This window comes from Suricata suricatta, chromosome 10 (assembly GCF_006229205.1).
Source record: "Suricata suricatta isolate VVHF042 chromosome 10, meerkat_22Aug2017_6uvM2_HiC, whole genome shotgun sequence".
Taxonomy (NCBI): domain Eukaryota; kingdom Metazoa; phylum Chordata; class Mammalia; order Carnivora; family Herpestidae; genus Suricata; species Suricata suricatta.
In genome coordinates this window covers 97,538,138-97,563,095 of record NC_043709.1, presented here as the reverse complement: position 1 = coordinate 97,563,095, position 24,958 = coordinate 97,538,138, and the positions used below count along the sequence as shown (strand labels likewise).

General features: G+C 50.4%; 3 protein-coding genes and 1 long non-coding RNA gene across 7 annotated transcripts in view; 3 read left to right on the top strand and 1 right to left on the bottom strand.

The window, feature by feature from the left end:
- The window catches only part of CD4 (CD4 molecule), a 46,609-nt gene extending 29,776 nt beyond the window's left edge, over positions 1-16,833 (top strand). For both annotated transcript variants that reach the window (XM_029953874.1, XM_029953875.1), the window contains 7 exons: positions 10,269-10,427; positions 10,811-11,092; positions 12,408-12,743; positions 13,726-13,926; positions 14,450-14,574; positions 14,876-14,943; positions 15,292-16,833. In XM_029953874.1, the coding sequence (XP_029809734.1) occupies positions 10,269-10,427; positions 10,811-11,092; positions 12,408-12,743; positions 13,726-13,926; positions 14,450-14,574; positions 14,876-14,943; positions 15,292-15,322 (1,202 nt within the window). In that variant the 3' untranslated portion in view covers positions 15,323-16,833. The remainder of the gene's footprint in view (positions 1-10,268; positions 10,428-10,810; positions 11,093-12,407; positions 12,744-13,725; positions 13,927-14,449; positions 14,575-14,875; positions 14,944-15,291) is intronic.
- Positions 10,045-17,521, bottom strand: LOC115303900. Of its 2 annotated transcripts, none has more exons than XR_003914285.1 (5): positions 17,412-17,521; positions 16,295-16,374; positions 11,005-11,186; positions 10,509-10,589; positions 10,045-10,377 (listed from the first exon to the last, which is right to left on the bottom strand). It is a non-coding gene; the product is annotated as an uncharacterized LOC115303900 (long non-coding RNA). The 2 variants fall into 2 exon arrangements; XR_003914286.1 differs by having other exon boundaries at positions 11,005-11,183.
- Positions 17,522-17,600: 79 nt separating this feature from the next.
- On the top strand, positions 17,601-23,954 carry GPR162 (G protein-coupled receptor 162). 2 transcript variants are annotated; one of them, XM_029953873.1, is made up of 5 exons: positions 17,601-17,750; positions 19,483-20,794; positions 21,465-21,654; positions 22,289-22,446; positions 23,193-23,954. In XM_029953873.1, exons 2-5 carry the CDS (start codon positions 19,928-19,930, stop codon positions 23,742-23,744), a joined length of 1,767 nt encoding a protein of 588 aa, XP_029809733.1. In that variant the 5' UTR covers positions 17,601-17,750; positions 19,483-19,927; the 3' UTR covers positions 23,745-23,954. The 2 variants fall into 2 exon arrangements, with proteins under 2 accessions (XP_029809733.1, XP_029809732.1); XM_029953872.1 differs by lacking the exon at positions 17,601-17,750 and adding an exon at positions 17,814-17,921.
- Positions 23,955-24,719: 765 nt separating this feature from the next.
- The window catches only part of P3H3 (prolyl 3-hydroxylase 3), a 10,820-nt gene continuing 10,581 nt past the window's right edge, over positions 24,720-24,958 (top strand). Inside the window, 1 exon segment of the mRNA XM_029953091.1 lies at positions 24,720-24,956. Coding sequence (XP_029808951.1) covers positions 24,779-24,956 — 178 coding nt within the window. The 5' untranslated portion in view covers positions 24,720-24,778.

Sequence of the window (24,958 nt, the reverse complement as noted above, 5' to 3'; positions counted from 1 at the left end):
TTGGGGTGCTCTTGCTGCTTCCCTTCTAGTTCCAGTAGGTGCTCCATTAGATTTTGAATTTGCGCTTTTTCTAGTTTGTTGAAATAGGCCTGGATTGCAATATACTTTCTTCTTAGGACTGCCTTTGCTGCATCCCAGAGATTTTGGATTGTTGTATTTTCATTTTAATTTGTTTCCATATATTTTTAAATTTCTTCTCTAATTGCCTGATTAGCCCAATCATTCTTTAGTAGGGTGGTTTTTAACCTCTACATTTTTGGAGGTTTTCCAGACTTTTTCCTGTGGTTAATTTCAAGTTTCATAGCATTGTGATCTGAAACTGTGCATGGTATGATCTCTATTCATTTATACTTATGGAGGGCTGCTTTTTGCCCCAGTATGTGATCAACTTGGAGAATGTGCCATGTGCATTCGAAAAGAAGTTGAATTCCCTAGCTTCAGGATGCAGAGTTCTAAATATATCTATCAATTCCATCTGTTCCAATGTGTCGTTCAAGTCCATTGCATCTTTAGTGATTTTCTGTCTGGTTGATCTCTCCATTGCTGTCAGTGGAGTATTGAAGTCCCTGCAATTAGCACATTCTTATCAATAAGATTGTTTCTGTCTGTGATTAATTGCTTTATGTATTTGGGTGCTCCTGAATTTGGTGCATAGATATTTATAATTGTTAGCTCTTCCTGATGGAGAGACCCTGTAATTATTATATAATGTCCTTCTTCATCTCTTCTTACTGCCTTTACTTTAATGTCCAGTTTGTCTAATATAAGTATGGCTACTGTGGCTTTCCTTTGGCTTCCAGTCGCATGATAGATATTTCTCCATCCCTTTACTTTTAACCTGAAGGTATCTTCAGGTCGAAAATGAGTCTCTTGTAGACAGCAAATAGATGGGTTTTGTTTTTTTATCCATTCTGCTACCCTGTGTCGTTTGGTTGGAGCATTCAGTCCATTTACATTCAGTGTTATTATTGAAAAATGTGGGTTTAGAGTCATTGTGTTCTCCATACAAGTCATGTTTATAGTGGTGTCTCTGGGACCTTGTATTCTTTGCAACATTTGCCTTATAGAGTCCCTCTTAGGATTTCTTGTAAGGCTGGTTTGGTGGTCATGAATTATGTCCATTTTTGTTTATTTGGGAACACCTTTATCTCTCCTTCTATTTTGAATGACGCTTGCTGGATAAAGGATTCTTGGCTGCATGTTTTTTCTGTTCATCACATTGAAGATTTCCTGCCATCCCTTCCTGGCCTGCCAAGTTTCATTAGATAGGTCTGTAACCATTCTGATAGGTTTCCCTTTGTACGTGAGGGCCGTTTTATCCCTAGCTGCTTTCAGAATTCTCTCTTTGTCTTTATATTTTGCCAGTTTCACTATGATATGTCATGCCGAAGGTCAATTCATAATATGTCATAAGGGGGTTCTTTGTGCCTCTTGAATTTGAATGTCTATTTCTTTTCCCAGATTTGGGAAATTCTCCATTATAATTTGGTCTAGTATCCCTTCAGAACCTTTCTCTCCGTCTTCCTCTTCAGGAATTCCTATGATACGGATTTGTTCCGTTTGATTGTATCACTCAGGTCTTGAATTCTCCTTTCCTGCTCCTGTATCAATTTCTCTCTCTTTTTTTCAGCTTCCTCTTTTGCTATAACTATATCTTCTCATTCACCTATTCTTCTTTCTGCCTCTTCAGTCCTTGAGGTGGCTGCCTCCATTTTGTTACTCACCTCTATTATAGGCTTTTTTTAAACTCATCACACCTATTTTCAAAGTTCCTAGTCACTGTCTCAGTTGCTTCTTTGATGCTTTTTCAACCCCAGCGATTAATTTTATGACAAGTTTTTAAAATTCTTGATCCGGTATGTTGTCTAGATCTGCCTTGAGCAGTTCTGTGGCTGTGACTTCCTCTTGGAGGTACTTCAGGGGCGAGTTCCTTCGTTTTGTCATTTTTGCTAGTTTTTTGTCTCTTGTCAGCTTTAAAAAGCTCGTTGTGCACTGTGCACCTGTTAATATTGCTCTGCTAAAGGAGGCTTATTGACTGTCCAGGGCCTGTCGTTTCAGGAAATATCCTTTTAATGGTGTCTCTCAGTTTCTCTTGTTGTGCCTTTGAATATTTTATTTCCCTACTCAGCGATATTTGGGACTTGCTGTCATGCACACTTTGGCTTGTTTCTTGGGGTAGCCCTAAGAAGGAAAACAGCGAGACAAGCACAGAGGGAATAGAGGCACACAAATGCACAGACAAATCAAACAAACAAATACATTAAAAGGGGGAAAGGAAAGAAAGAAAATGGAGAGGAAAGAGATGAAAAAAAGAGAAAAAAATAAAGGGGATCAGAGAAACAAAGGACAATGGACAGTCTAAAAGTGTATGACCAGTGGAGGGGAGAGATAAGGCTGAGATCCAGGAGAATATATCTGGATTGCAAGAAAGAAAAAATAAAAAGAGGGAGAAATAAGAAAGGAAAATAAGGAGTAAAAATTAAAAAAAAATTTTTAAGTAAAAAAGGTAATAATAATAAAGAATTAGTACAAAATAAAAAAGAGAGAAAAAAAGAAAAAGAAAAAAGAAAAAGCAGCAGCACTCCCTTGCAGATAGGCATGGTTTGGTGTAGTAGGTCTGGGGGCTGCTCTCAGAGGCTCCACCTTGGTGGCTGCAGAAACTAGAATGGCGGCACACCATGTTCCGCTGGAACTAAGCACTGTAGGCCACTCTAATGAGTCCCATCTCCTTGCACCGCAGCTGAACCAAGTTGTATTTTCCAGGCCTGCCTTGGTCAAAGTCCTAGTCCATGCACTTGTATGCTGCCATAGATGTGATGTGCTTGCTTTGGTAGCTGGCTTCTTAGGGGGAGGGATCAGTTTCTCTTGGGTCAGGCCAGGATTTGCGCTGCCACTGCGTGAGGCAAGGTGTGCTGCCTGAGGCAAGGTGCACAGCAGGAGGTGAAGTGCATGCCCTCACAGACACCACTGCGGACTCCCAGCCCCCAGCCAGCATCAAGATTGCATTGGGGGAAGGATCAGTTTCTCTTGGCGCTGGCTGGGTTTTGTGCTGCTGCTGCCTGAAGCATCGAGTGCTGCCAGAAATGCGCTGCGAGCTCCTGCAGCTGAAGAAGGAGCCCCGGCCTCCACCGCCGCCAACCCCCTGCCAGGATCGTGTAGGAGTGGGGGCTATTTTATCCCTGTTGGCACCTGGGATTCGGGGTTCACGCGGCCAATGCTGGAGGCGAGATGTGCCGTGGAAATGAGGTGCGTACTCCCACTCCCATTGCTGAGGTAGAAGTGAGCACCCCTGTGCTGCCGCTGCTACCGCCCATTCCCTGCTGGTGCCGCGGACTCCCCACTGGGATGGCGCAGGGCTAGAAGCTGTTCTTTCCCTTGTACCACCCAGGTTCGAGATTTGGGCTACCCAGCAGTTATATATGGGGTGAGAGTTTCTCTCTCCAAGCGCGGTTAACCATTCTTTATCTCTTCCCCAGAAACAGTACTATGAGCATGTTCAGTTTCTCTTTCTCTTCACTTTGTCTCTCAGGAGCTCCACGCACTTGCCCCATGTTGGGCTAGGGCTCCCACCTCCCCTGCCCTTCTTGGGCTGGCCCGTTTTTCAATCTCCCCAGTTCGCACTCACTCACTCAGGCATCTTTGAAGTTGTCTTCTTTTTGGAGTCTGTATTTTCTCCTTCCGCTCTTGCAGATGAGAGTAATGTCCTTCTCAGTTTGATAGATGGGGCAGACGAAGTTTACAGAGCTCTCTTCCTCTCTGCCATCTTGGCTCCTCCCCAACAACAAACCCTTGAGCTAAGTTTCACATCTTATTTTAAAACTAACTCAGGGGGTTCCTGGTTGGCTCAGTCAGTTTTGAGTCTGCCTTTGGCTCAGGGCATGATCTCTTGGTTCATGAGTTTGAGCCTCATGTTGGGCTCTGTGCTGATGCTTTGGACTCTGTGTGTGTGTGTGTGTGTGTGTGTGTGTGTGTGCGCGCGCGCGCGCGTGCATCTTTCTGCCCCTCCCCCTTAAAAATAAATTAACATTAAAAACTTTTTTTTGAAAACTAACTCAAAATGGAGTATAAACTTCAATGTGAAATGTAAAATTATAACATATATAAGAGAATTTTCAAGATCTGGACTGGGCAAAGAGTTCTTAAACTTGCTACCAGAAGCATGATCCATAAAAAGAAAAATGTGCAAATTTATCTTTATCAAAATTTAAAACTTTTCCCTTTAAAAGTCTATTAAGAGGAGGAAAAGACAACTTATAAAATATAAGAAAATATATGCAAACTACCTATCCAGTGAAGGACTAGTATCTAGACTATGTAAACACTCTCAAAACTCAATACAAGGGCACCTAGGTGGCTAATAGGTTAAACATCCCACTTTGGCTCAGGTCATGATCTCAGAGTTCATGAATTTGAGCCCTGTGTCCAGCTCTGTGCTGACAGCCTGGAGCCTGCTTCAGATTCTGTGTCTCCCTCTCCCTCTCTCACTGCCCCTCTCCCACTCGCACTCTGTCTGTCTTTCTCTCTCAAAAATAAAAAAATATTTAAAAAATTTTTTAAATCTAAATGTGAGGCCTGAAACCATAAAAATTCTAGAGAACATAGGCAGTAACTTCTTTCACATCAGTTGTAGCAACTTCTTCCTAAATATGTCTCCTGAGGAAAGGGACATAAAACCAAAAAGAAATTATTGGGATTACATCAATATAAAAAGCTTTTGCACAGTAAAGGAAACAATCAATAAAACTAAAAAGCAATCTACTGAATGGGAGAAGCTATTTGCAAATGACATATCTCATAAATGGATAGGATCCTAATTATATAAAGAAGTGATACCACTCAACACCCAAAACCCCAAGAGTCCAGTTGAAAATCGGGGAAGAAACATGAATACACATTTCTTCAAAGAAGACAGAGATGGTCAACAGACACATGAAAAGATGCTCAGTTAGCAGCCAGTGGAAGTGGGAGGGAATAAAAAAAGAAAAAAGATGCTCAATATCAGTCATCATCAGGGAGATGCAAATCAATACAAATCAAAACTACAATGTGATATCATCTCACACACATCAGAATGGCTAAAGCAAACATCAAAAACATAAGAAACAACAATTTCTTGTTGGCGAGGATGTGGAGAAAAAGGACCCTCTTGCACTTTGGTGGGACTGCAAACTGGTGAAACCACTGTGGAAAACAATGTGGACATTTCTCAAAAAATTAAAAATAGAACTACCCTACAGTCTGGTAATTGCACTACTAAGTATTTAACCAAAGAATACAAGAACACTAATTCAAAGGGATACATGCACCCCTATGCTTATAGCAGAATTATTTACAACAGCAGGATATGGAAACAGCCCAAGCAGTTCATCGATAGACAAATGGATAAAAAAAGATGTGGTATATACATACAATGGGATATTATTCAGTCATAAAAAAGAATGAAATCTTGCCATTTGCAACAATATCAATGTAGCTAGAGGGTATAATGCTATGTGAAATAAATCAGAGAAAGACAAACACCATATGATTTTCTTTTTTTTTTTAATTTTAAATGTTTTATTTATTTTTGATAGAGAGACAGAGCATGAGAGGGGGAGGGGCAGAGAGAGAGGGAGACACAGAACCGGAAGCAGGCTCCAGGCTCTGAGCTAGCTGTCAGCACAGAGCCTGACGCGGGGCTCGAACCCACGAATGCGAGATCTGACCTGAGCCGAAGTCGGAGGCTTAACCAACTGAGCCACCCAGGCGCCCCCTGATTTTCTTCATATGTGGAACTTAAGAAACAAAACAAAAAAGCAAAAGAAAAAAATAAGAGAAAGGAGAGAGAGAAAAAATCAAGAAACAGACTCTTAATTATGGAGAATAAACTGATGGTTACCAGAGGGAAGTGGGTGGGGAGAATGGGTTAAATAGGAAGAGAGAAAACTAAATTGTTTTAGTTATTTTGGTGCTAACCTAATATTCCATCAAATTAATATACTCTAATATACAGCCATTTACTTTTGGTCTAATGTACCCTATTGACAACACTATTTTTTGTATCTACATTTTGGTTTGCATTTTTATTTTATTTCATTTTTTAAATTTTCTTTTAGAGAGGGGGAGGGGGAAGAGACAGAGGGGGAGAGAGAGAATCTTAAGCAGGCACCACACCCAGCACAGAGCCCAACACATGGCTCGATCTCACAACTATGAGATATGATATGAACCAAAATCAAGAGTTCAACAGTCAACTGACTGAGTCACACAGGTGCCCCTCGTTTGCATTTTTAAATTATTGTTTTAAGGATAATGTTCTAGAAATGAAATTAAAGATATAAACTTTTAATAATGGATGGCATATACTACAAGATTGCTTCCAGAAAGGTTCTGTCTGTTTACAATAAGTTCAGTTAACTGTGTGCCTTTTGCACTTTTGACAGAACTGTGTAGTAGTATTTAACACTTCTCTTTCTTTCTCTTTTTCCTTTCTGCTAATTTGACAGTTGAAAAATATATCATTGTTGTTTTCATTTGCATTTCTTTGATTGCCTCTGAGGTTGAAACAAGGTGCTCCTTTCTAAAAATTCCTGTCTTTTGTGTCAGTGCTTTTGTTCTGTTCCCTGGATCTGAGTTTCTTCCAGAACAGTTCCCCTTCCCAACTTCCTGATCTCTGATGAGGGCAGTTTCACTCTCCTGACTTCTCCACTTTCTGAGCCAGAGAATCGGAGGTTATTTTTCTCTTCTTCAATTTCTGGTTTCCCATCAGTCACCCATGATGGCGATTCCTTCCTTTGAAAGTGTTTTTCTGTTTCATCTTGTTAAAATGAAAACCACAGGCTCAAAATGGAGTCACTTAGGTTAAGGCCCCAAGTCAGTAAACCAAGACTTAATACCCAATCTAACTGCAGTGTCAACCTTCTAGAAATGTAACCTTTAGCCAGTCAAGATGGGAATTTCCTTGTCAACACCAGGACATGGACTGAGGGACCCCTTCTGTTTCCCTTAGAAAAGGGATCTTGCCTAAAACAGTGGATTCTTCGCTAATAATTTCCTTTTTTCCACTTCCTTTCTACCTTTAAAAACCTTTCCTTTTCTATAGCCCTTTGGAGATCACTTCCACTTGCTAGATGGGATGCTGCCCACTGTGTGGATGGATTAATAAAGACAGTTAGATCTCTACAATTCACTCGGTTGAATTTTTGTTATTTAGCGATTTTGTTCCCATGAGAATGTCACCATCGTTAGCCAAAGCTACAGAACTCCCACCTGGATTACAGTGGAAGCTTCCTGGCAATTCTCTGTGCTCCCAGTCCTTCCTACTTTGACTTTCTCCCACCTGCCTCAGTACTGACTTCCAAAGCAACACCTTGTGCATGTCGCTCCCTTGTCCACCGGACCAGGCCCAGGAGGCTCTGCTGGACATTTACCACTGGCACCACTTCCCACAGCTTCCAGGCTGGAAACCTGTGCCCTGGCCCCGGGAGTTTCCTCACTGCTTTCCTGCAGCATTTCCGCTTCCTGGGTGTGCTTATTCCTCACATTTGCTCCGGCCTGCTGCCTATTCTTGTAAGGCTTGGTGCAACGCTGGTCTTCTCCACGATCTATTCCAGACCCACCTATACTTTTAGACCTTCCACACCACCTTGTGATCTCTTTTACAAAGCATGTGACATCCCAAGGCACCTGGGCTGCTGAGTTGGTTGAGCCTCGTGAGAGTCAGTCTCTTGATTTCAGCTCAGGTCATGATCTCATGGTTCCTGACTTCAAGCCTTGCATCCAGCTCCTTGCTGAGTGTGGAGGCTGCTGAAGATTCTTTCTCCTTCTGCCCCCTTCCGCACTTGCCTGTGCTCTGTCTCTCTCTCAAATTAAAAACAACAACAGTATGTCCTGCACAAGTAACAGGGCCATGACAGGGCCCAGAAACAGAAAGGAGATGAAGGAGGAAGAGTTATTTTAGGGCAAGGGTGACACACTTCATTTTAAATCAAGGGAGTTTTGGGTGATGGCCAGATTTTCTTTTTTCTTTTTTTTTTTAAATGTTTTATTTATTTTTGAGAGAGAGAGAGAAAATGAGACATTGTGGACAGGGGAGGGTCAGAGAGAGGGAGACACAGCATTTGAAGACAGGCTCCAGGCTTTGAGCTAGCTGTCAGCACAGAGTTGATGCGGGGCTCAAACCTACAACCCGTGAGATCATGACCTGAGCTGAAGCCAGACGATTAACCAACTGAGCCACCCAAGTGCCCCAAGATTTTCAAATAATTTTCCCATGAGCCACTGGAAATGTGGGTCCAGAATTGAGGAGAGAGGTTGGGTCTGGGAATCTCAATTTGGGAGTCCTCCACAGCACTGACAGGGGTGCCCTGGAATTTAGAACATCTGTAAGAATGGGGAAGAGCCTGGGGTGACCCCTAAACGCAGATGTCAGAACAAGAACCCAAGATGAAGAAAAGGAAATAGTGCTTCCATAGGAGGAGGGAAAAAAAGGGTGGAAAAGAGGGAAGAACCAGAGAGGACCACTTCTCCAAGAAGCTTGGTAAATTGTGAATGGAATGGAGCAGGATTTCATAGCAACTGGGGAGCTAAGCCAAGTGCAGATCTTAAGGAAAGAGCCAGAGGTTAGAGACTCTGAAAGCTCAAGTGTATGGGGGAGAGGGATTGCTGAGGAAGAGCCCAGGGTTACAGCTCAACTGGAAAGGTCTCCCAAAATGGAGGAGCCTGAGCAGTGGGGAAGGAACCAAGATGCCAGCCTGACACCCAGTCTCTCACACCAGGGCGGAAACAGGGAGAGGGCCTGTGACTGCTTAGGGAGACAGAAGTGGAACCGAAGGTAGAGGTAGAGCTTTTTTTTTTCCCTCAGCCATCTTTGTCCCATCCCTCCAAACATGCATTCTAAGTAAAAACTGCATTTGCTATGTAAGATTAGGCTTTAAAGCCCTCTACTACAGAAATTCTGGCCACATGTCCAGAGACAGTACTGTATAGTATACTCCACAGGCCCAGATTTTAATCCTGGCTCTGCTACTTGCTGAAGTCAAATTTAAAAGGTAGAAAAAGGGTGGGGCACTGGGGTGACTCAGTTGGTTGAGCATCCAGTTCTTGATTTTGGCTCAGGTCATGATCTCACGCTTCATGAGATCGAGCCCCGGGTCAGGATTCTGCACTTACAGCATGGAGCCTGCTTGGGATTCTCTCTCCGCCCTCCCTCCCCCTCCCCCGCACTCTCTCCCTCAAAATAAATAAGTAAACTTCAAAAAATAAGTAGAAAAGGGTATGTAGTGTAAAGGCCCCTCCCGCACCTGTCTCATAGGTATTCACTTTCTCTCCCCAGAGGAACCAAAGTTACCATTTTCTTACATTTATTTCTAGAAATATTTGTTCCTATACAAGGCAGATGATAGAAAGATAGACATCAGTAGATAAATTTCTCCCTCCTTTTTCAACAAATGGTAACCTAATATCTTGCTTGATTCAATTAATCATGTGTCTTAACTATTACCCTTTTTCTTAACAATTTTTTAATTTTTTTAATGTTTATTAAAAAACATTTTTGAGAGACAGAGACAGCACAAGCTGAGGAAGGGCAGAGAGAGAGGGAGACACAGAATCTGTAACTGGCTCCAGGTTCTGAGCTAGCTGTCAGCACAGAGCCCGAAGCGGGGCTTGAACTCACAAACTGTGAGATCATGACCTTAACCAAAGTCGGATGCTTAGCCTATTGAGCCACCCGGGCACCACTCCTTTCTTAACTATTAAAGAGCTTCCTTCTTGTCCAGCATTTCACTGAATGTGTGAATTATTTACTTAACCTATTCTTTCCTGGTGGACAGCTGTTTTTGTATGTGCATTTGCGACTCAGGTAGTTATTATAAATTACCTTCCAAAGAAATTGTACCGGTTTATGTTCCTTCCAACAACGTGTAAGTAAGAGTCCAGGCAACTATTTAACTTCTCTGAGTCTCTGTTTCCTTATCTACAAAACAAGCCAAACAGTACCTACTTTTGCGATGGTGACAATTACTTGCGGTGATGCATGGAAAGTATTTGGCATGTAGGAGTTGGTGCTCTTGAAATAAGGACATTATTTTATTTTGGTTAGTGAGATATTGTTTTGGCCAGTTAAGTGAAGGTGATGGGACCTCCTCACCAGTCTGGGGTTTTCTGATGCGGGACAGATTCTGCAGAAAGTTAGCAATTGAGATCAGAAAGGTTGTGGGCATTGTCTTCTTCAGGGCTGCCATGTCTTCAGGGCACCCCAACCTCCTCCATGTGGCTTCTGTTCCCAGGTCCCTCCAAGCTGAAAACTCGTGTTGAATCCAGAAAATTCCTGTGGGATCAAGGATCCTTTCCTCTGGTCATCAAGAATCTTGAAATAGCAGACTCCGGGATTTACATCTGTGAGGTGGAGGACAGGAAGAAAGAGGTGGAACTGCTGGTGTTCAGCTGTGAGTACATGAGGACACCACCAGCCTGGCCCTCCCCGACTCCCATCACTGCCCCCAAACCAGGCCCTGGGCTAGTGGTACCTCAACAGTCCAAAGATGGGTCAGACTGGCCACCACATCTCCTCAAATCCTCCTACCTCAGGCAGTGGGAGAGGAAGAAACCTAGAGATGGAGGAAAAGGGGACCAGGAGGCAGAGGAAGGAGGGAGAGAGGCAAAAGAAGAAAGGAAGGGAGAGAAGGAAACTCTGCCCTGGGAGGATGGGGATGGGGACTGGCCCACAGGTGTTGGCAGCGGTGATGGAGAAATGCTCTTGGTTTCCTGGCTTCTTCCTTCCACTTGGGGATAGTGTGTGTGTGACACTGGTGACCTGCTCCTTCCACAGTGACTGCCAAAGTGGACACTGGCGGCGGCAGCAGCAGCAGCAGGAGCATCAGCACCGGCAGCAAAATCCACCTGCTGCAAGGGCAGAGCCTGACCCTGACCTTGGAGAGCCCCTCTGGTAGTAACCCTTCGGTGCAATGGAAAGGTCCAGGGAATAAAAGCAAGAATGCGATCCACAGCCTCTCACTGTCCCACCTGGAGTTGCAGCAGAGTGGCACCTGGACGTGCACAGTCTCCCAGAGCCAGAAGACATTGGTGATCACCGCAGACATCGTGGTACTGGGTAGGAGGGGCTCCTCTCCCCTACGGTTTCCCTTCTGCCTCAGTGGCGTACAGATCCTCCCTCTGCTCCCACTGCTCTGCTCCTGGGTCTGCTGCTGGGAAACAGGGAGGCTAGGGTCAGCCCCGCAGCCCCCCAGAGCTGAATATGCTCTGAGGGATACACTGGGCCCTCTCATCCTCAGGGTGCTGATTAATAGCCACCCCTCAGGATGGTGGACATGGAGGAAGGAAGGAAGGGACAGGGGATGTGAGGGGCCCCAAAGACCCCTGGAGGAGGCCCCAAAGGAGGAACAACATCAAGGGCATCTGTTTTCTTTGCTGTCTCTGCTCCCTGATCCCACTAAGCTGTAAATCTACACTTACTTGGGGACCCTAACGTCAGCAAGCCAGCCCTAATGAAATTCTACATTGCTCCTTTAAATCGTGAGCCGGGGGCAGGGGGGCAGGCACCTGGGTGGCTCAGTCAGTTAAGCCTCTGACTTTGGCTCAGGTCATGGTCTCAGTCCCCCCTACCCCCTCCCCACATACAAACCTCATGTTGGGCTCTGTGCTGACAGTGTGGAGCGCCTGGAGCCTGCTTCAGTTTCTGTGTCTCCCTCTCCCTCCCACTCATGCTGTGTCTCTCCCTCTCTCTCTTTCTCAAAAACTAATAAACAGAAAAAAAAATGTAAATCGTGAGCCAGGCACCCTGGTTGGGGGAGGCTAGGTACCAAGAGCCCAGAATGCAAGTCCTACCCTAGATCCTGTCCTCTGCACTTATGTGACACAAGGTAATGTAGTGTGGTGGTTAAGTGCACAGACTGACTTAAATCCTGGCTCTGACTTCACCTTGGGCCAGTTACGGAACCTCTCTGTGCCTTGGTTTCAGAGATGATGCTCAATGTGATAACACCTACCTTGTAGTGTTACAGCGAGAACTGATTCATGTAATGCACTTAGAACAATGCATGGCACATAGTAAGCCCTAGTCAGGCACTTGCTCTTATCTTACGAAGGCTGATAAATTATGCACCTAAGTACATGCCAGACGCCCCCTGTGGTCTAGGGATCCCGAGGACAGAGAGGATCCTATGGCTGGGCTGTTTTATGAGGGCTTCCAGGGGGAGGGCTTGCTGTCTTGGGAATCTGTTGGGGTGGAGAGACTAGAGAGATTTGGAGAGGTAGATGGGAACTTGGGGCCAGAAATGGCAATCTGAGTGTTTGAACTCACACGGTCCCCTTCCATCTCTTTGCCGCCCCCACCACATGCCCACCCTATCCCATACACCCTCATCTTCCAATCTCCTGACCCAGCTTCTCTCTCTTCCCACCCCCAGCTTTCCAGAAGGTCCCTAACACCATCTATTCGAAAGAAGGGGAGCAGGTGGAGTTTTCCTTCCCCATTAACTTCGAAGATGAAAACCTGATGGGGTTCCTGAGATGGGAGGCGGAGGAGGCTCCCTCCTCCTTGCTCTGGGTCTCCTTCACCTTGAAGAACAAGAAGGTATCTGTGACGGAGGTTACCCACTACCCAAAACTCCAGATGAAGGACTCGCTCCCACTCCGCTTTACCCTGCCCAACGTTTCGTCTGGGTATGCTGGTTCTGGAAACCTGACCCTGACCTTGGACAAAGGGCAGTTGCAGCAGGAAGTGAAACTGGTAGTGATGAGAGGTGAGGAGCTAGGCTGAGCAGGGGAGGACAGGGGCCAGAGGTGGAGGGGTGAGGCCCAGGGCCCTTCCAGCAGGACAGGCCCTGTTGCCTGACAGATCTGATCCAGGGTCTTCTGGTTTCAAACTGAGATTGGAATCCACAGTCCTTCCTTGACATCCAAGAGCCAGCCTGGGGTGGGCTCCGGTGAGAATCCCCAAAAGGCGTGAGCTGAAAACCAGGCTTTTTTTTTTTAATGTTTTATTTTATTTTTGAGAGAGAAAGAGAGAGAGAGACAGAGTGTGAGTGGGGGAGAGGCAGAGAGAGAGAGGGAGACACAGAATCCAAAGCAGGCTCCAAGCTCTGAGCTGTCAGCACAGAACTCAATATGGGGCTCAAACCCACGAATGATGAGATCATGAACTGAGCTGAAGTCGGACGTTCAATCAACTGAGCCACCCAGGTGCCCCGAGAACCAGGGTTCTAATTCTGTCTTTGGCCAACTCTCTATGATCCTCACTAAGCGCCCTGCCTCTGTGGGCCTCTTTTTCCTAATGAGGATAACAAAATCTGCTCTTAGTGTGGAAGTGATGAGGGTAGTGTCAGGATCCACACTGAGCTCTTTACTTCCTATCTCCCCCATGATCATAACTCCACAAATAATCGGGGCTAATACTTGCTGCTTAATACACACCAGACTCACTCAAGCGCTTTGTGTGCATTTGTGAATTTATTGTATATTTTTAATTATTGTCTGAGGCTTGGTTGTCAGGTAATTGGCAAGGACACACAGAGAGTAAGCAGTGGGGTGGGGATCCACATCTAAGACCCTCGGCCTCAAAAGCTGTGTTTGCATTATATAACCGCATGAAAATGTGCTCTGAGATGCTCAAAGAAGAGCATCCACGGAAAGTGCTTTGATTGTTCTATGAATCCCCTTAGAGCACGGAGGTGCCAGGAACTCAGAGGTCCAGGCTCCCAGCCTCAGGCTATTATCCCTCTGCAGTGACTCAGTCTGAGAACAACTTGACCTGTGAGGTGCTGGGACCCACCTCCCCTGAGCTGACACTGACCTTGAAACTCGAAAAGCAGACTGCCAAGGTCTCAAAGCAGCAGAAGATGGTAAGGGTGGAGAACGCTGAGGTGGGAACATGGGAATGTCAACTGAGTGACAAGGGCAAAGTCCTGCTGACATCCAACATCGAGGGTGAGTGAGGACCATGGTTCCATGGCCTAACCCCCAAGCCCCTCCCTCTTCATCTGTGGGACCTCTCCCTGGTTGGTGGAGACCACCCAGAGTCCCTGCCTCCCAGCCCGTCTGCTGGGATTCTCATGCTGCCTGGACACACAGGCATCAGGATGTAAGGCAAGGTGGGGTTCTTACCTGTAGAGCCCTGGAATGGAGCCCATCTGACCAAGAGTCCCTTCCCTGGTTCTTTTCCAAACCCGGACACAAGCGCGCACACACACACAGGCACCACAGACAGCCTGAAACCACTGCTTCCAGTCCCCAGGGTGCCCTATAGTCTCTAAACCTTAAAGCCCCTTCCCTAGCCTTTCCCCTTTAGCCCTGGTGGCCCATGAGAGCCCTGCAGACCCTACCCTATTCTCCCAACCCAAGGATGAGACCCAAGTGTAACTGGGTGGTGAGGCCTTGCTGGGGCCCTCTAGAATGCCCAGCCCCCTTGACAGAGGGCAGTGAGCTGAACACATCTTTTTTTCTCTTGCAGTTTTGCCTCCAGAGCTCACGAGTGCCTGGCCAAATCTCCTGGCCATCGTGCTGGGCGGGATTGTAGGCCTTCTGCTTTTCATTGGGCTCTGCATCTTCTGTTGTGTTAAGTGCCGGCACCGCAGGGTGAGTGAGCCTCCCCAGAACTCCCCTTACTCTTCCCAACAAGGGTATCCTGCATATGTACCACACTCGTGCTGTGGCTCTCTCTGTCCTCCCGCCGAGTTCCCTCACTGCCACCTGAGCCCTGTCCCAGATCCCACGCAGAGGGAAAGACTGGACAGAGCAAAGGGTTAACTCTGGGACAGATGGCCTCAGCCACAGTAACTGCTTCTTCTCTCCCAGCTCTCCCCATTCCCTCCTCCAAGGGGCACATCCCTTCTGGAGGCCTGGGACCCTCACGACTCCCCTCCTTCTTCCTGGACAGCGCCAGGCAGAGCGGATGTCTCAGATCAAGAGACTCCTCAGTGAGAAGAAGACCTGCCAGTGCCCCCAGTAAGGAACTGGGTTGAGGGAGAGGGGAGAGTGGGAAGGGGAAGGGGAGGGCAGGAGCGGGGAAAGAAGAGAGGAAAGAGAGGAGGGATGGAGGTGAGGAGATGGGGGTTAAAGGGAGGTGATGGACAAGGAAAGAAGGGTGCAAAGGGATGGCTGAGGGGGGTAGGAAGAAGGCAGAGGGCAGAGGAGAAGGGGCAGGGGGCCTGGGATATTTCTGCATATGACTCTGCAGCTGTGGCCCAGAGGCCACCAAGACACTGGAAAGGCAAGTGCAGTATGGGAGACACAGAGTTTCGAGGAGGCAAAGGAGTTGGGGAGGAATAAACTTGCTCTTCTTTGTTCCTCCAGCCGGTTACAGAAGACATGTAATCTCATTTGAGGCACAGGACCAGGGAGCCTCCCACTTGCAATGCAGCCTCCCCAGCTGTCTCCCCTTGCGTTTCCTGCAGGGCTCCAGGGCCTGCAGACCAGATGAATGTAGCAGACCCCAGCATTTCTGACCATCTCCTGCTATCTCCATCCACCCTTGGCCATTGATCCTCCTCCTGCAGAGGCTTACAACCATTTCCTCCCCATTTTGTTTGCATCAAGCCTAGCCCTTATCCATGATTTCTTCCCAGCTCTCTCCCCCGTTGCCCACTGGTCCCAGGGAATCACATGGGACCAGCCCTGCCTGGCGTGGAGGGCAAGGCTGGGTGTATGAAGCATGAAGCATAGGATTGTCATTTTATTGGACAGAACCTTGCGACCAGAGGGGGCAGGGATTAGCCTAAAATCACACAGCCAGTCACGAGCACATCCAGATTAAAACCTCCTGACTGCTAGCCTCCACTGCTCCATTCTCCTTGCTTCCTCACTCTGTTTTGGCAGGGCACAGACTCACCTCATGATCTGTGCACAAAGAGGCTCCCCTGGACACACGCCCATGTACAAAGTCCATACTTGTGCCCAGACACAATTCCTTATCACCCAAGCAGTACGTCTCAGTGGATGAGCCAGTCTCACATCCTTTGTCCGTTTAAACCTTATGAAAATCTTACAAAGCTAGTACTGAAGGACCAAGATTAGCATCTCCAGCTTATGGACCAGAATTGGAACTCAAAGAGGTCAGATGATTGCCCAAGGTCACACAGCTAGTATGTGCCAGAGTCAGGACTAAGCCCAGGTCTCTTAACCCCTAGTTCCATGGCTGTTTCCTGAACACAGAGACAAATACTCTGCAGCTGGTTAGTCACTGATGCCCAGTACCCACCTTTGAATTCATAAGAGCACCCCACCCCACTCAGGGCCTGCCTCAGAGAGTTCAGAAGCACGGAAGAGGGCCTCCCTCCCTAAAATCCCTCTCTCTCACCTGCTGGTGGTAGAATCCTATTACCAGAGGACAAAAGCTGGCAGTTCTCCTAATCGGAGCACAGGCTGGGAACACAGGCCCTGTGGGAGAGAGTGCCCAGTGACCTACCACTCACCCTGTTGCAGAACCTTCTGGAAGGTGAGCTTTGCCAGGGGGAGGGTGTGGGGAGCTGGCTGGAGGGAGAACCCTGAGAGGAGCTCCTGGGAAGGCTTCAGCCGCCCCCCTACCCTGCACTTGTCTTTATCCCTCCCCCAAACCATTCAGGAAGCAGGAAAATTGGGGTCCCAAGTACTCTTCTCTTCTTGAACCGTTTCTCTCAGGATCCTCAGCCTCCTCGGCCTTTCCTTCCTTCCCTTTCTCACCAACTGTGCCAGTCCCTACCCCCCTTCCCTTGTCTTCTCTTTCCAACTTGCCCCTTCCAGGAAGAACACCAAGTTGATGCCAAGGCTCCCCACTGCTTGTTTCATATTCCTGCCCACTCCCACCCCTGCCTCCCCGAGCTGACGGAAAAAATACAATAAACTTACTGTAAATATGTTCTTCTTCGTGGGTCTGTGTATGTGTGTGTGTGTGTGTGTGTGTGTGTGTGTGTGTGTGTGTACGTGAGCGAGACAGACAGCCACAGACACCCCTGTCTCTGGGCACCTGGATCTCCCAATCTTTGGGATCAGAGAGACCCAGAGGAGAGGTGGCCAGCCTTCCAGGGTAAGGAGATGAAGTTTCCCTGGGGAGGGAAACATTCTCTGGAGGCCCATCACCCACCCGCCAACCCCACAGGACTTTGTGTGTGCAGGAGGCCAAGACCTTGTAACCCTGCGCGTGTGATGTACTGAGGGAGAGGCCGCCAGGGATTGTGTGTGCTCTACACATGTGTGTGGTGGAGAAAAAGGACTAAGAGAAACTGTAATGTGTGCGTGCTAATTGTGTGCGTCCCCAACAGAAGTGTGAGTTTGTGTTCCAGAAGAAGAAAGCGGTATGTGTGCGTGGGGGAGGGGGGGTAAGCATTCATTTAGCCCTGTGTCCACCCTCACCCCCCAGCAGCCCCAGCTCCATCACAACCTCCAGCACAGCCCCCGCCCTGGGCTACACCCGGGGCGCAGCCCTCACGGATACACACAGTGACACACGCTTCCTCCGCCCGAACAGCCAGCTCCTCGGTCCTGAACACCACCAGCTGCCTCTCTGAGCCTGTGTTCGTGTGGAAAACCGGGGTGGAGTGGGGGCAGGACACGAACCGTCTCACCAATGAAGCGGGTTCCCAGCCAGCGTCCTCGCCCCCTCCCTGTCGGCGCCTTCCTTGCCCCTCCCCCTCCAAGTCACCGCCGTCCAGTTCCCCGCCCCGCACTCGCCCCCGCGCCCCCCAAGCCTCTTCCCTGCCAGACCCGGACCCGGGGCTCACGGCCGGCATGCCTCCGGGAGAGGGGGCCTTGGACAGACCTGGGGGGTCAGAGACTGAGTGAGCAGCGGGCCGAGCCCGGGAGGCTGGGACCGAGGAGGGGGAGGGAGGCCCGGAGGGAAGGAGGGAGGGAAGGAGGAGGGCGGGCGAGCTGGAGCCGGCGGGCGGCGGGAGCCCGGGCGAGCCGCGTCGGGAGTGCGGTCTCCATGGCAGTGCCGGGCGCAGCCAGAGGTAAGACGACCCCTGCCCCCCCGCGGCCCCCTCCCCGCCTCCTCCCCAGCAGCCTTCTCGCCCCTCCGGCCGGCCCCTCCTCCCCAGCCACCTGCTGTCACTGCCCTGGAGAACACGATGGGTGGCAGGAGGGAGGAGTCGCCTGACCTTACCCCTTCACCCCGAATGGTGAGGGACCCCTGTCCGCGGTGGAGTCCCCCACATCCTCCCTCCCACCTTCCTCTGATCTTTCTCTGTCCTTCACCTCCTCTCTGTCCTTCACATCCTTCTCCCTCTCTCCCTCTCTCACTCTCCATCTCTTCCCCCCCCCCAGCCCACCCGCTGGGCCTGGGTGGGGGTAGTTAGGAAGGGGTGCCAAGCTGTAGGGGAGAGAAGTGGGGGGGCGCTTCTGACCAATTCCTTCCACCTCCCTCTGGCTGGCCATTGCCATGGCAACTAGGGTATACTGGGCTCCGGAGGGAACAAAGGTGGGGGGCGGATTAGGACCTCTCACGGAGGGCTAGGATCTGAGGTTCTTCCACAAGAAGTAGACCCTCTCACTTCTGTGCCCCATTTTTACCCCTATTTACCTCCAAAGCTATTAGCTCATCCTTCTTGCCTCCACTCTGTTCAAGGTTTCACCTGATTTCCTCTTAGACCCCTCCCCAGGGCTCACTGAAGCTCGGCTTAAGGAAATTCAGGACTATCCTCTTTCCCATCAGCGGGAAACTGAGGCTGGGGCAGGGGAAGAAAGAATGGAGGTCTACCAATGAAAGTCATTCAACATTGGGCTTCTTCCTATTTCCTGCTCTCTTTTTCCACGCAACCCCTCTTCCCTCATAAGCTTCCTTGCCAGGGGTCTCTGGGGTTTTCCTTCTATTTTCAGATACTATCACTTTGCCCCCTCTTTCTCTTCTGCTCAAACTCTCCTCCTTCCCCCTAGTTCCCCATCTTTCCATTTCTGGATGCTTCTGATGTCAGCGGTTTCCCCGCCTTCGGGTTCCCTAGCCCCCCCGCCCCTCGATCCCAGCTTCCTTTCTCCCATCTTCCCAGATCCCTAGTGAGCTAGAAGGGGATCATACAGGCTTGGGGGAAACGGGGCTGAGCACCAAGACCCCAGGACCCAGGAGTGGGAGCACTGGGGAGGAGGTGTGTGAGCATACATATCCCAGTTTTCCGTGAACCCTCAAGAAGAAACAAGTCATTCATCTGCCATCAGTAGCCTGGAAGAGAGATTCAGGGACATGAAGATATAGGGATTGAATAGTACTGTGCAGAGGATATAAGAAGAAGGGACCTGGGAATGCCAGAGGGAGGAACAAGGGCTGAAAAGGGGTAGGAGACAAGAGGTCAGAATACCTTCTTTCCTGAAAGTCTGGAAAGCAGGGCTCTTACCGGTGTGGGCTATGTGATTGGCCATCTGACTGAAGACAGGAGAATGTTCTGAATGACCCCATGACCCCTAGTAATCAGTTATTTTTCTATACTTTCAAGAGAAGGGGGCACAGGAAGTCAGCTGGAGACCAGCCTAAGCCCTACCTATGCCCTCTGCCTCCCCCCACATGTTGTTTCTCCCTTGCAGTTTGTCCAGGTGGCTGAGCCTCACCCCCACACCCGTTGGGGTGCCCAGAAGATCCCCGGCTGGCCAAGAACCAGAGGAAGAAGAGAACTGGAAGTCCCGGCATGGAGACCAGAGCTCCTCGGCCAGCCTCATAGTTGAGAAAGCAGTCAGCTTGCCCCTCCCACCCCCTCCCCATCAACTACAGGGATACTTTAGGAAGGGCCCCACCCAATATGGAGGCTGAGGACCACCTCTGTTGACCCTCAGTCTCCTCCTCTGCCCTCCACACCTGAACTTAGCTGGGTCAGGCATGCAATGCTGAGCAGGAGGGTAGGCCTAGCGGTAGCCTGCTTCACTATAGGGCAAGGATTGTACGCATCATGGGTGTGTGTGTGAGTGGGGCTCCTGGGTGAGACCTAGCCCCCACCCCCAGGAGTTCAAGGGGGGTGGGGGTATTGAGGATAGGATGGCTCGAGGTGGGGTAGGGGCAGAGGAGGCTTCCTTGCGCTCCAACGCATTGTCCTGGCTGGCCTGTGGGCTCCTGGCACTGCTGGCCAATGCCTGGATCATTCTCAGCATCTCGGCCAAGCAGCAAAAGCACAAGCCACTGGAGTTACTGCTCTGCTTCCTGGCGGGCACACACATACTCATGGCGGCTGTGCCCCTCACCACCTTCGCCGTGGTGCAGCTACGGCGCCAGGCTTCCTCCGACTACGACTGGAACGAGAGCATCTGCAAGGTCTTTGTGTCCACCTACTACACACTGGCCTTGGCCACCTGCTTCACAGTCGCCTCGCTCTCCTACCATCGCATGTGGATGGTGCGCTGGCCCGTCAACTACCGCCTCAGCAACGCCAAGAAGCAGGCGCTGCATGCCGTCATGGGCATCTGGATGGTCAGCTTCATCCTCTCCACACTGCCCTCCATTGGCTGGCACAATAACGGCGAGCGCTATTATGCCCGTGGCTGCCAGTTCATAGTCTCCAAGATTGGCCTGGGCTTTGGCGTCTGCTTCAGCCTCTTGCTCCTTGGGGGCATTGTCATGGGGCTGGTCTGTGTGGCCATCACCTTCTACCAGACGTTGTGGGCCCGGCCCCGGAGGGCACGCCTGGCCCGGAGAGCAGGGGTTGGGGGTGGGACCAAGGGGGGAGGGTCAGGGGCTTTGGGTACCCGGCCAGCCTTTGAGGTGCCAGCCATCGTGGTGGAGGATGCCAGAGGGAAGCGGCGGTCCTCACTGGATGGCTCTGAGTCAGCCAAGACATCCCTGCAGGTCACCAACTTGGTCAGCGCCATCGTCTTTCTCTATGACTCACTCACAGGGGTGCCCATCTTGGTGAGATTGGGGTCCCCCACCTGCTCTCCCCAATATCCAGGTCTCAGCACAATCACCTGACCTCCCTGTCCATCAGCCATACAGCAGCCCCGCCGTCCACCTTCCTCTCTTCTGCCCACTCCACTACATTTTGAGCCCCCGCCTCAATCATCTGTCTCCTGGTTCCTGTCACTCCCAGCCTCATCATCTGTTTTCCAGTTTCTTCTACTCAACCCCATCATCCACCTGTCTTCCAGCTCCACCATATCTCCTGTATCTCCATGCTTCAGCCCCCTGGACCTCCATTCTCCATTTCCTAACACTCTCCAGTTGCCACAGGGTCTCTCAACACTCCGGGTGGAAACCCCAGAGTTCACCCCAGCGCCCCAGCTTTTTGCATCCCCATCTAGTCCATATTCCTGAATTCCTCTCTGTGTTCAAGTTTTCTCTACCACCTCTGCTTCTCTCCCCCAATCCCCTGGGGCTTTATCTTTAGTACTTGCCCCTGATCTTCCTCTGAATCAGTCCCTTCCCCTCTATTCATCCCATCTCCACCTGCAGCTTTATCCTCTGTGAACTGGGCCATCCCTTCCTTCTTGTCCACTCACTGCACTAGGATATTGGATCTGGGATCAAACGGGACCTCTGGGCTCTGGGTCGTGACCCGCGCCATTCCCCATCCTCCCGCTAGGTGGTGAGCTTCTTCTCCCTTAAGTCGGACTCGGCTCCGCCGTGGATGGTGCTGGCTGTGCTGTGGTGCTCCATGGCGCAGACGCTGCTGCTGCCCTCCTTCATCTGGTCCTGCGAGCGCTACCGTGCCGACGTGCGCACTGTGTGGGAGCAGTGCGTGGCCATTATGTCCGAGGAGGATGGCGATGACGGTCAGAGGAGGGACTGGGCTTTGGCTTTCCCGGGCTTCGATTCCCTTTTCTGCCCCTTTCTACCAGCCCTTCTCCTTGTGGGCACGGGCTGCCCTTGCGTGCCCCCTGCTGGACAGAACCTGCGGGTCCTTGGGCTGACTCCAGGCTCCCTTTTCCCCCTAATCACTCACCCCGAAGTGCGCCCGTTGCTTCCTTCTGCACTGAGGGCTCCCTCCACTGGGCGTCGGTTCCGCGCCCCCCCCTCCCGCCCCCAAGGCCACACTACCCAGCTTTGCCTCCACTCTCCAGGCAGAGTGCCTGAGAAACAGGCCAGAGTCCTAACACAACCATAAAGGAAGGCTGTGGAACTAAGGGGAGGTTAAGCTCCCTGAGAGACTCCCCGCTATAGGAACAGTTATTGGGGGTGGGCTTGTAATTCTTTCAATAAATACATCTATATGTATGAAGTACTAGGGACTTAGCACTGAATGCAACAGATGTTAGACGCTCCTGTTTTTCCTCTTGGAGCTTACAGACTAGTGTGAATAGAAGGATTTTCTGGGAAGCTTAAAAAGGGGGCAGGAAGTTTTAAGGGGGGAGGGGTCAGGAGTGGGTATTCCCTGCCTGTAACCACCCTGCCCCTTTTCTCTCCTAGATGGAGGCTGTGATGACTATGCAGATGGCAGAGTGTGCAAAGTTCGTTTTGATGCTAATGGTGCCACAGGACCAGGGAGCAGGGACCCCACCCAGGTGAAGCTGCTGCCTGGAAGGCACATGCTGTTTCCCCCTCTTGAGAGGGTCCACTACTTACAGGTATGGGACTAGGGAGTGGACCTCCTATTCTGGGTTCTGGGTATCCCCTTACTAACTCGTTTCCAGGCTCTGTTAGCCATCCTGACTCCCCATTCCCCAGCCCTGGCCTCAGAGCATCTAAGGGGTAGGTGAAAAAAGGCATGCAAAAGAAACTCCCTTCAGACCTCTTGGAACCAGTTTGCCCATCAGAGAATTTTTTTTCTTTAGCTTATTTATTTATTTTTAATGTTTTATTTATTTTTGATACAGAGCGAGACAGAGCATGAGAGGGGGAGGGTCAGAGAGAGAAGGAGACACAGAACCAGAAGCAGGCTCCAGGCTCTGGGCTAGCTCTCAGCACAGAACCCGACGCGGGGCTCGAACCCACGAACATGAGATCTGACCTGAGCCGAAGTCGGAGGCTTAACCGACTGAGCCACCCAGAAGCCCCTAGCTTATTTATTTTTGAGAGAGAGCAGGGGAGGGGCAGAGAGATAGGGAGAGAGAGAGAACCCCAAAATCCCAAGCAGGCTCCACACTGTCAGCACAGAGCGTGATGTGTGGCTCCAACTCACAAACCGGGAGATCATGATCTGAGCTGAAATCAAGAGTCTAATGCTTAACCAACTGAGCCACCCAGGCACCCCCAGAGGATGTTTTGCAAAAGTTTAAGGGGGTGAAGCTATCTTGCAGGGTCCCACTTTGGTTCCTGCCTTTACCTCCTTTGTCTGTATAGCACCTCTGAGTATACTTGCTCCTCTCCCCAGGTCCCTCTGTCCCGTCGTCTGTCCCATGATGAGACCAACATCTTCTCTACTCCTCGGGCATCAGGCTCCATCCTACATAAGTGGTCATCCTCTGATGACATCCGGGTCCTCCCGGCCCAGAGCCGAGCCCTAGGGGGCCCTCCTGAGTATCTGGGACGAAGACAAAGGCTGGAAGATGAAGAGGATGAGGAGGAAGCTGAAGGTGGGGGGCTGGCCAGCCTTCGCCAGTTCCTGGAGGGTGGGATGTTGGGGTCAGGTGGGGGACCCCCCCGGGGTCCTGGCTTCTTCCGGGAAGAGATCACCACCTTCATTGATGAGACACCTCTGCCTTCTCCGACTGCTTCGCCAGGGCCCTCTCCTCGCCGGTCCAGGCCCCTGGGCCTCTCACCCCGCAGGCTCTCCCTTGGGTCCCCTGACACCAGAGCCGCTGGACTTCCTTTGGGCTTAAATGCAGGGAGACGCTGTTCCCTGACAGGAGGTGAGGGCAGTGCAAGATCTTGGGGAGGATCCTGGGGCCCAGGTAACCCCATTTTCCCCCAGCTGACGCTGTGAGCTCAAGTGGGCCTGCAGGACTCAGATGAGGGGCCCTGAGTGAGTAACACCTGTTCTGGCCCTGAGCCTAGGCCTCCAGACTCCAGGGAGATGGGCATTGGATCTGGGGCCCAGAGCCCCTGCTGTCTCCCATCTCAATGACCAGATGTCCTACTCACCTTCCATCATTCTTAGCAAATTGTATTAAAGCCTGAAGTGTTCCCATGGAAACCTTGGTGTCCATTGTACTAGAGTGGTGAAGGGTATGGTGAAGGGTATGGTGAAGGGTATGACAAAATAGAGGAGGGGCTGTGGACAGAGTCACAGAAATACCCCCAGAGAAGGACGAACTCAAACATGAAGACATACACAGGGACAACCTTATAAGAGCATCATGTGCTGGGCATGGGCATGGGGGAGGGGGGTCTTGAGTGTGCTGGTTTGGGGCATGAAGGATCTTTGTTCAGACTGGTGGAAGTAGGTTCAGGGTGTGATTACGTCTGCCATGCTCAAACTCTCCTCCTTCCCGCAGATCAACATAAGGCCTCACTTTCTGGGCAGGAAAGGATTTGGGCCTGGCTTGGTATCACAGGCCTGCATCCCACGTTGTGTTCTAAAGGTCTTTTTCCAAAAGTGTGTGTGTGGGAGCCATCCACACTCCTCGCTCATTCCATGGGCCTCAGGGTTGGAGTCAAGGGTCCTAAGAGGCTCCTCATGCTGTTTTCCAAAGCACTGGTCCCGCTCCAGTTCCAGCCCTTTGCCATCTGCTCTTCCCGGCCCGCCTGTTTCTCGTCATCCGACACCGCTCTTCGTTTTAAAGACGGCTTTCTCCACTTTCTGCCATGCTTCCTGACTTCTCTGGCCCTCATAGTGGCCAATATGGGTTGAGTCTGGGCACCATCAGTCCTCCTTGGCCCCACTCATTCCTTCTCTCTTCCTCTCCACCCTCCTCTCCATCTCGCCTTCCTTTCCCCTCCCCCTCCCAACCCCCTATCCTCTCTCTGCCTCTCGGCTCCCGCATTCCGCTTCGGCAGCCGGCCGGCGCCTCCGGCACCATGCTCCGGCTCCTGCGGCTGTTGCTGCTACTGCTGCTGCTGCCTCCGCCGGGGTCCCCCGAACCCCCAGGCCTGGCCCGGCTGTCCCCGGGTGCTCCCCCCCAGGCCCCCGACTTGCTCTACGCGGACGGGCTGCGCGCCTACGCGGCCGGGGCTTGGGCGCCGGCGGTGGCGCTGCTG

Coding starts and splice junctions, on each gene's coding strand:
- GPR162 (XM_029953873.1), top strand. CDS start 19,928: ATGGCTCGAGGTGGGGTAGGGGCAGAGGAGGCTTCCTTGCGCTCCAAC. Junction 20,795..21,464: donor TCACAGGGGTGCCCATCTTG/GTGAGATTGGGG, acceptor TCCTCCCGCTAG/GTGGTGAGCTTCTTCTCCCT. Junction 21,655..22,288: donor CGAGGAGGATGGCGATGACG/GTCAGAGGAGGG, acceptor TTTCTCTCCTAG/ATGGAGGCTGTGATGACTAT.